This window comes from Herpailurus yagouaroundi, unplaced genomic scaffold (assembly GCF_014898765.1).
Source record: "Herpailurus yagouaroundi ecotype Mexico unplaced genomic scaffold, PumYag 28, whole genome shotgun sequence".
NCBI lineage: Eukaryota > Metazoa > Chordata > Mammalia > Carnivora > Felidae > Herpailurus > Herpailurus yagouaroundi.
In genome coordinates, this window is record NW_024412376.1 from 44,143,600 (window position 1) to 44,153,918 (window position 10,319).

The 10,319-nt window shown below is 37.9% G+C and overlaps 1 protein-coding gene across 2 annotated transcripts in view; it reads left to right on the forward strand.

Annotated features, from left to right (window-relative positions):
- OTUD4 (OTU deubiquitinase 4) overlaps nt 1-6,615 on the forward strand; it is a 45,748-nt gene extending 39,133 nt beyond the window's left edge. For both annotated transcript variants that reach the window (XM_040473076.1, XM_040473077.1), the window contains exons 20-21: nt 186-226; nt 1,639-6,615. In XM_040473076.1, coding sequence (XP_040329010.1) covers nt 186-226; nt 1,639-2,847 — 1,250 coding nt within the window. In that variant the 3' untranslated portion in view covers nt 2,848-6,615. The remainder of the gene's footprint in view (nt 1-185; nt 227-1,638) is intronic.
- The last annotated feature ends 3,704 nt before the right edge of the window (nt 6,616-10,319 follow it).

A 10,319-nucleotide genomic window follows, 5' to 3' on the forward strand; every position in this document is an offset into this window, starting at 1 on the left:
AATTACCTTACAGTAACAGAACTTGATTTGGGTTATTACAGTTTTTACCTATATTTCATATTACAGGTTAGAGGAAACAATTTGAGTAGGCAAAATTGTCTTCAGAGCTATATTGTTTGAGGATAATGGGAAAAAAAACCCTTTTTGAATGTATGATTTTAGTAATTATTGTTATTTATTTTTAGATAAGAATATTCTTCGATTCTTCTTTAATCTTGGTGTAAAGGTATTTACATTTTATCATTTAAAAGTTGGTTTTAAGTTAATGCTGTTTTAAATTATCAGTATTTAAATAATCTTAACTCCTACCCTGTTAGTAAATAACAACCTAAGGTTTACTAGATCACATTATTTTAAGAACTAGGATTTTCAGCACTGTATTGTGTGTTTTTGGTAGTGGTTGAGGCTCTAGAACTTGCTTGTTTTGTTTTTGTTTTTGTTTTTGTTTTTTAACTGGAAATGGTTTAACCCTGTGAATATATTCAGGAAATAGTCCTCATCCCTGGGGCAGCCTAGTGAAAATGCCCTCATTGGGGAATTCAGTGGAAGATCTGGGTTTGAAATTCTGCTTCATCACTTTTTAGCTGCCTGTCTCTGGGCAAGTCATTTAGTGTATCTTAGCTTTTTTCATTTGTGTTATGTGGATAATACTCTTCCATCTACCTCATTTGTTGAAAGGAAGAAGGAAAAACCTTGTAAAACTTCTCCTATGGGAGGTGGTGTGTTCACGAGCATAGCAGAGGTATCCTTTGGGAAGTAGTCAACCTAGAAATAACTTGCCTCAGAAAGAGAGGCTGGAGAACTCTGTGTCCTGATGTGTTAGCTCCTGTCTTGGATTAATTTCTGTGGGTTTTAGATTATTAAAATATGAAATGAATTGCTGTACTGTAATCTACTGGTGAGTTCATACAAGGAGACTTAATTTTATCGTCTACTGTATTCACTGCCTTGTTTTATATTTACCTAGTTAATGTTGGGTTTAGCTAATTGGTTAATTTGCCAATTAGCTGGTACATTTTTCTTCATGTTTGGTGGTTAGCTGGCCCTTTGCAGGGGAAGGATTCGGATTATTTTCAGTATTACCTTCTCTGACTTAATCCTTGCGGTTGGAATGCCCTTGGGTCTGGCTCCTAGACCTGTGGAGTCTTAACACTGGGGATCATCTACTTCTATACCAATATTTTTCTGGTAGAACAGAAAGGTCCAGACCCATTAACTAGTTGGCATGGGGTCACACAGTGAGTTAGTGGTGGAGCCAGAATACAAATGCAGGTCAAGCTAAACAACCAGCGATTGAGCTATTCAAAGATGGCAGCTCAAGTGCTTAATGGTGGTTGTTTCTGGGATCTAGTTACAGATCTGGGATGTAGTTATATCCAAAGGATGGAATTAATGATTATGATAATCTGTGGGTGAGTTCATTACATTGTCTCCTGTCACCTCAGTACCAGGAGTTTGGGTTCATTTCTAGATAGGAATAAAGAATGGAATCTTAGAGCAGTGATTGAATTTTGTAATTCCTTTTCATGTTCCATATCACAGTGATTATATGGTCTTGGTAGGCACGAGACATTTGATGCACTCACTCTAAACTTCTTTTCCCCTTTTTGTTTATGTTACTGTTTTTGTCTCTTTTAGGCGTATAGTTGTCCTATGTGGGCCCCACATTCTTACCTGTACCCTCTGCACCAGGCCTACCTGGCAGCCTGCAGGATGTACCCAAAGGTCTCTGTCCCTGTGTATCCTCCAAATCCTTGGTTCCAGGAAGCTCCTTCTGCTCAGAATGAAAGTGATTGTACTTGTACCGATGCACACTTTCCTATGCAGACTGAGGCCAGTGTTAATGGTCAGATGCCACAGGCAGAGATTGGACCACCAACATTTTCTTCACCTCTGGTCATCCCTCCATCTCAGGTGTCTGAAGGTCACGGACAGTTGTCTTACCAGCCTGATCTTGAATCTGAAAACTCTGGGCAGCTTCTTCATGCTGAATATGAAGAGTCACTAAGTGGCAAGAATATGTTCCCACAACCGTCCTTTGGACCTAGTCCATTCTTAGGCCCAGTTCCTATTGCACCTCCTTTCTTTCCTCATGTTTGGTATGGATACCCTTTTCAGGGATTTATAGAAAATCCAGTAATGCGGCAGAATATTGTTCTGCCCTCTGATGAGAAAGAATTGGATCTCCCCCTGGAAAATCTGGATCTGTCTAAAGAATGTGGTTCAGTTTCAGCAGTGGATGAGTTTCGGGAGGCTAGAGGCGAAGGCACACATTCTCTCCCTGAAGCTAGTATGAGTAAGCGTGAGGGCCGAGCGGAGCAGTCATCCCAGACACCTAAGGCAGATCTGGCATCGGCTACCATCCCTCCTGTAGCAGAGGAAAAGGCTCATCTTCCCACTCAGATTCTAAACCGAGAGAGAGAAACTGTGCCTGTTGAGCTTGAGCCTAAGAGGACCATTCCAAGTCTGAAGGAGAAGTCAGAAAAAGTGAAAGATCCTAAGATTGCTGCTGATGTGGTCAGTGGGGCCAACTCTGTGGCTAGCAGAGTGCAAAGACCAAAAGAAGAGAGTTCAGAAGATGAAAACGAAGTATCTAATATTCTGAGAAGTGGTAGATCCAAGCAGTTTTATAATCAGACTTATGGAGGCAGGAAGTACAAAAGTGATTGGGGCTCTTCTGGTAGAGGAGGTTATCAACATGCGCGAGGTGAGGAGTCCTGGAAGGGGCAGCCAAGCAGAAGCCGAGATGAAGGTTATCAGTACCATCGAAATGTCCGAGGACGGCCTTATCGGGGGGATAGGAGGAGGTCTGGGATGGGAGATGGCCATCGGGGACAAAACACTTGACGGTCGCTGCTGTGGTATTTTAGAGCAGAAACCTCTTCTTAGGTGGAATGTTTCTGAAGGCTTTAACAAAATCATTAAATAAAAACCCACATTGGAACTATCTCCTCCCCTCCCCCTTCACCCTCACTCCCATCCTGGACAAGAGATTTTGGATATGCGTTCAAGGGGCAGGTGAATTCCTGGCATTGCCATTTTTCTTTGTTCAAAATCTGTTTATCAGGTAGCTGCCCCCATAAAAAGTAGAAAATAAGTTTGTTAAAGTATTTTTTATAAACAGCTTAATATAAAACTTAGATTTAGTGTTTGGTTTTTTTCCTTACATAAGTTTAATTTCAGATGTTGGAAATGTGTGCTTTATAGTGTTTACTAAAGTGACAAGAAAAATATACCATTTGACACACTATAGATTCCAAAACATAACATTGCACCAAATAGAAATGTATATTTTATTATGCAATGCCTTAGTCATAAACTGGGCTCAAATGATTCTTAGCCTAAAACACTGTTGTCTTTTGAAATGCTTCCAACCCAAAGGCCTTTCATCTCAGTATCTGTCAAACTTGAATAATGTCTTCTCTTTAATATTACACATAAGGCAGCCTATTAACCTGTGTCTTAGAAATGTTGTATATAGTTCTTTTAATATTCATAGGGTATATTTTTGAATTTTGGTGAGTATTTGTTGAACTTGAGATCGCATACAAGACAGATGTTTAAGAAATAATAGGAAATCTAATGAAATGGCTGTTTCCACCAAGAATTCCTAGCACTGGTGTAAATATCATGGTGCCTACTTGAAAGAAATGTAGATGCTATGCATTTTGAAAATAATCTGCATCTGTTAAAACTGCAGAAGTTTTTTAATGCCACTTTAACACTAATGCACTGACAGATTTAAATATTTTGTGAGAAGAAATGTTAAAAAATTTTTAGCTTGACAGGTTTCTATGGAGTTACTGTGTTTTGTTTTTCTCTTTGCACCATTGGTTATGTGTATCACTTTACATTGCATGTTCTACTTGTCACATGCCTGGGACTATTGTACAAAAAAAGGATGATTGTGATTTCTAGTTCTTTTCTAGAGGATGCTGCTAGAAAATGGTTGCTTTGCATTGTATAGCTTATTACCCCTTCTGTACCATATCTCTTCTTATCCTGCTTCTTTTTGGTCTTTGCAGTATTTATGGAAATTTCCCTTTGCATGTTGCACTCTCTTCTCAGTTGGAGATTTAACTCTGAATCAACACAGTATTCATGCATCTGTGTTTATGTTTTCTTTTGGTCAGGAAGTTTGAGTGCTATGCAAATGATGTAGTAATTTCCCTTTGCATGCCATGTGTAATATACCTAGCCAAAAATAGATTTTTTTTTTTTTTAAACGGCAAATTACTTTTAAAAGCAAATACAATTCACTTGAATTTGACAAACTGAAGCAGATGAGTTCTCTGGGTTCTTCGATTACCCACAGGAATGTTTGGATGCCAGCTAGGCTCAGTTGAATCTCCACTGTACTGTAATAATGGTTATTTACCTCTGTGTTGTTTTAATTACCTAATGTCTGTGTAACTGCTGATTTGAGTAGTGATTAGTATTTAGATGTTTTGTGACATAGGATTTTAGAGAGCACTTTGGAAGATAACATTTTATTCTGATGGTGCTAGGTAGAAATTTGTAAAGATGGATGGTCTTGTGGAAAAGAAAAAAAAATTGAGAGAACTTGTTGAAAGGAATTTCTGTTGTCATCTTCTAAGCTAGAACAATTGGGGAAAGTACTGCTGAAGCCATTTTTATCTTAGTTAACAGAAACAGTTATGGAATCAGATTATAGGGTCCTCCACTTTCAGCTCATTATTTTTTATATGTCATATTAGCTTACCTGATAATTGTTATGAAAACACATTTAGATTATAATGACTAGATTTTAATGTTCAAAGACGTTTGATCTCAGGAGTCCAAAAGAAATTGCTCTTCCCAGTGTCTTTGATCTTCTGACTGAGATTTGATCGATTTCTTCTGGACACGTCTCAAAATTGGATAGGAAAGAATATCATTCATGTTTTTACTGTCCCTGTGTCTTACCTCAGTTAACAGAATATATAGTTCTTGCAGGAAACACTGATTTGCTTCCTGTTTCCCATATCTTAACTCCAGGACATGACGGAAACAGTGCTGAACGAGAACTTTAGTAGCAGATTGTACTTTACTCAGTGACCTCTGGACTAAAAGGATTCTGACTTTTGATAGTTTTAAAATTACTAGTCTTTGCATGAAGGTCAGTTTTTATTTTCCCTTTAGTTTTGTTTTAAATGTATTAGTGCAGGGGATTTTGCCTTATACTGCGCTCAAATTAGGGCCAAGCAAGCTTTTGTCCTCCTTCATTTTAACTGAGTCATAAGGTATGTTGCTATGAGATACAACGTTCCTGTATAAGAGAAAAACAAAAGCTTAGAAGTGAGAATCATTTGTATTTTGAGTTAGAAATTATGGAACTTCACCATATTACGATTATACACATTTTGAAGAACAGATGTTTAGAATGACCAAAGCTCACCTGTTCATTTTAGTTAGTTGCTTTTGCTGAACTTGATTCCTGTCCCTTTCCTTTTAGCGTCGTGTATATTTCTCTTCCAGTCGTTTCCTCGTTTCCTCTCAGATACATCTTCGGCTCTTGTTCCACGCAGTCGGTGGCAGCAGGATGCCAGCATCTGTGCAGTCCTTGTCTTGTTTCCTGGTAACCCATATGTTCATTTTCATGGCTGACCTAAGCTCAGAACCTGCCTTGACCTGGCAGGAGTAGGTCTTCCCAAACCACGATGCTGACAACAGCTTATTTGATGCAAACTATGTATATTCTTGCAGTGTGTTTCCTTTGTGACTCAAGGTTGAATTAAAATGCCTGTGAACTGCAAACTTGCTAATGATTGACTTGGTGCAATAAAGTTCCTTTCTGACCATTTCTGGTTTAGAAAACATTCAGCCATCCTAGAAACTAGCAATATTTATTTATGCCTCATTTATTTTACCTTTGGTTTTAGATGAGGTAACCTTAGTCTTTCACTTATGGGTACTAAGCAAGGTCCATTTTAGTGTAGCTGAAGAGAATGCATATTTGGCTACACGATTTCTGTTTACTGTATTTTGCTTCCTATTTAATGTCTAAATACTATTATGTTTTTGTTTAAAATCTTAGTAATGGCTCAGTTCCAATATGTCATTTTCAAAGAACTAAGGTTTTGCTCCTAGTGTCAGCCATTTACTCTCCCGCTAATTGGGATTTCCCACTAAATGGGAATTTTTTTTACCCCCTGAAATACAAGTTTTAGAAAATCTTAGAAGAGGGGTGGGTGCATGTCTTAATGCTGGGAAACAGCAACTTTGGGGTTGAGTTTACTTGAATGGATTAAAAATTGCATTGTTACAGAGCTAGAAGAAAATTTATGTATGAAAAATGATAATAGCCTTACACTGAGTACAAATAATACTTAAAAGCATGTGAAGATGTGATCATTTGTGATGTTACTTGTAAAAAAAAAAGTATATATACATATCTTTTGAAGTGTTGAAAGGAAAATAGTACTTTATATTCTTTATCATATCACTTTTTGTAAGTGTTGGATATATTCCTGTTTATTTTTCTATGTTCTGTTTTGTAGCCTTAAGAAGTGTTTCAAACATATCTGAATGTATAAAATAAGAGTAAATGCCCTACATGGTGTGATGCTGCATTATATATAAAACTGTGTGCATATATTAAATTTTGTCTCTTGATTGTGCTTGTGATTCTTTGGTTCCAGGGTAAACCAAGTAATATAGCGTATAAATCTTAAGAGGAATTTTAGTAAATATCTAAAAATAAGAGATGGTTTCCATGCTTTTTATCCAGTCAGAAGATAATTCTAGTATGTGAAACCAAAAACCACGTGGGATTTATAATCTGTGGGGTAGGTACTGTTGTTTTCCCTACTTAATATATATAATAAAACTGAAATTTTAAAAAATAGGCCAACTAATTTAATTTGACTAAAGTCATGCAGCCAATAAGTGGTAGAATTTGCATTTGTACCTAGCTCTGAGTGGTTTTAGAACTAGTGCTGTCATTTTTTCCAGCGTTCATTAAATGAAATGAGATGTGTAGACTAAGATACTTTACAGATTAAATGGGTTATTTTAAAGTTAGTATTCAATACAGGCATACCTTGTTTTACTGCACTTCATTTTATTGTGCTTCGCAGATACTGTGTTTTTTATAGGTAAGAGGTTTGTGGCAACCTTGCATTGAGCAAGTCTGTTGGTGCTGTTTTTCTAACACTTGATCACTCTGTCACGTTTTGATAATTCTCAATATTTCAAACTTTTTCATTTTATTTGTCATAGTGGTCTGTGATCAGTGATTATGATTTGGTGTAAGCTCAGATGATGGTTAGCAACTTTTAGCAATAAAATGTTTTAAAGTTATGTACATGGTTTTTAGACATGCTATTGCATACTTTATAATAGACTGGTGTAAACAGTTACAGGTACTGGGAAACCAAAAAAAAAAAAAAAAAAAACCTCTTTCACTCACTTGGACCCACAGTATTACTGAGGTATGCCTGTAATATTTGTCTAATGAAGAAAGATAAAACTATTTGAAAGTTTTATTTGAAAACAGGGTACCTGGATGGCTCAGTTGGTTTTGCATCCAACTTGATTTCAGCTCAGGTCATGGTCTCACCGGTTCATGGGTTCAAGCCTTGCATCAGGCTCTGCGCTGACAGTGTGGAGCCTGCTTGGGATTCTATCTCTCCCTCTCTCTCTCAAAAGTAAATAAAAACATGAAAAAAAAGTTAAGACCCAGCGGGTGTACATAAACACTCTGAAACCCCAAATTTCTTAGTATTTGTTTAACCTACTCACTATATGGACTTTGTCTAAAGAATGGCTTTCCCAGGAAGGAGAGCCTGAAACAAAAGCTTTCAGTAACAGGTGTTTGGTGGAAAGGTGAGCTGGGAACAGGGGCAGCAAGCTGGGAAGGATAAGTTGGTTAGGCATGTAGGCCTGACCTTGAGATTGCCCAGGCAGGTGAGTGAAGTATCACAGAACCTTGGAATGGAGGGAGAGAAGGAGAAACAAAGGGAAGCATTTATCTGTTAGCTGAGTGAGTGCCATAGACTTGAGTGGCATGCTGGAGCATGAGGAAAGCAAGAAGGGTGTTACTCGGTGTTGGGTGGGGCACTTTCTGAATTTGGTCACTTGAAGTGGATGGATAAAAAGGTGGCAGCAGGTGACCAGAAGTGTTCTATACAGTTTCTTTTATTAAGTTGTCTATAATTAAAAGGACTTTTCACTTTTGAGTATTTTGTTGTATTTTTGCTTAATTTGGCTGTTGGGTCCATGTTTGGGGAATAGTATGAGAAAGTAAACTACAAAAGAAGTAAACAGCTTCCTTTCCTAAGCCTTAAATTTATAAGCTCTTCACGTGTAAAGCTACAGACACTGGTTGTAAACATGTTAAGAGGCTTTTAGATTGTTCATTAGAGAAGTTGGAGCTTCAAAGTCCATCCTTTTTATGTACATAATACTTCTGTAACTAGATTTCAGTTTTCACATTCAGAAAAAATATCGAGATCAAAAGATGCAAATACAGAAGATGAACAGTGTGATTCTCATGGCCTCCTATCTCTTTGAATATTTTACTTAACTGTTCACAATAAAAATTCTGGGTACTAATTTTTTTCTTTTAAATGAAAACCTTGGCTTTAGGCTAACCACCTTCAGATGGAGTAGAAAACCAGACTAACTGCTGTATGTATGTACCTACCTGTGTATGTACCTGTTACTATGACTATGTAGCTTGTTGAATGTTTCCTGTGTATTACTTCCTAGACCAGAAGTTAGTTAAAAGTATTTGAATTATGTATACTTTTATAGGGTATATAGAATTATATAGGGTATATTCACAAAGTAGGGGCCAAAAGTGGAGGCCAGAAACCCAAGGTATGGACATAAAGTGACACTAAGCCTGCATTCCATGAAAAGGGATGGATGGACGTGGCTGACAGTTTCATTAGCTGTGAACTGTGTAGATACGGGAGAGACTGGGGCACGTGCAGGGTTGGGAACTGGAACTAACATTTGCATTAAAGCCAGGAGCACCCCAGCAAAAAAGGCAATCCTAAAGTAAGATAAACCTAAAAGCCCCAAACACAGAATGTGTTGGCAAGCTAAGATGAAAAGTAGTTTCTAGCTGGTAATATATGTGGGTCGCCTAGCCAGAAATGAATGCAGAGCCTTCCATGAGACAGACCTCAGCCAAGGAGGCAAAGTTACTTTAACAGGAAGGTTGTTTGGACTTAACTGCTTAAATAAAGTTTTATTTCCCTTTCATGAGAAATGAGGGAAGTGGTAGGTGGCAGTTGTACAGTTTTAATGTGAAGACTAGCATCCTTGTGGCTTTCTTGGCATTTCCCTATGCCACTTTATGGTAACAAATCCACAAGAAGTATTACCAGATAAGTATCTCCTTTTCTCAAGAAGTCAAGAGGGCTTCCAGAAACACTCCAAGAGACTTCTACTTTGAACTTACTGGCTAGAACTGGGTCAACATGGCCATGCCTAGCTCTAAGAGAGACTAGGAAAATGAAGAAGGACTTGTCATGATTGTCTTTGCTCATTTATGACCCACTGTCCGGTGCTGGGTACATACTACCCTATGAAACTGCAAGGAAGGAGGTGCTGGTGAGTACAAGGTTGGGAAGGAAAAGGGGAGTGTTTAGCGCACTAAACCTTGGGATTTTCACAGATAAAATACCACAACATCAATTCATTAACCAAAAGGCAAGGAAATAATCCCATCAAGAGTAAGAGGTAGCAGAAACAGTTAAGTGGACAGGATCTAAGTGGTTCCAAAATACTGAAAGACGACAGAATAAAAACTAAAAGCTGTTGAAGAACTGCTGTCTTGGTAATTCTAGCTGCTGCCTTAACTGGTATTTGCTTTATCTCCTCAATCCCTAACGAGCACGTAAAAACCTGTAATGAAGGCGATGAGAACCCACTAAACCTGCCTGTATTCATCCTTTCCTCTCATTTCTTCATGCCCATGCTGATTTCTGTCTCACCTGACGTTCTGCTTCGCATTATTTATCATTTGTCATTGTAGATGTTACTTTTTCTGGGAGCTACCTCCTTCATTTAGCCCTGACTCTCCAACCCAGAATGGTTTCTCTTCTGAACCAGAGTGTGCATTCACCAAACACTGGGTTGTGAGCTTGACATAAATGTATCTCAATGTTAATGGATATGGATGAAATTATAAACTGAGTTGTTTATCTCTGGCCACGATGTAGAAGGCAAACTACATGCCAGATGTCAAACTACGCAATTATAAGCAAGAGATTCGGGACTGGGTTTCAAGATGCTATGGTCTAATATCAGGTAAACCTAAATTGCATAAATACACTGCTTTTGTTAATACTGCTGTACACTGGTTG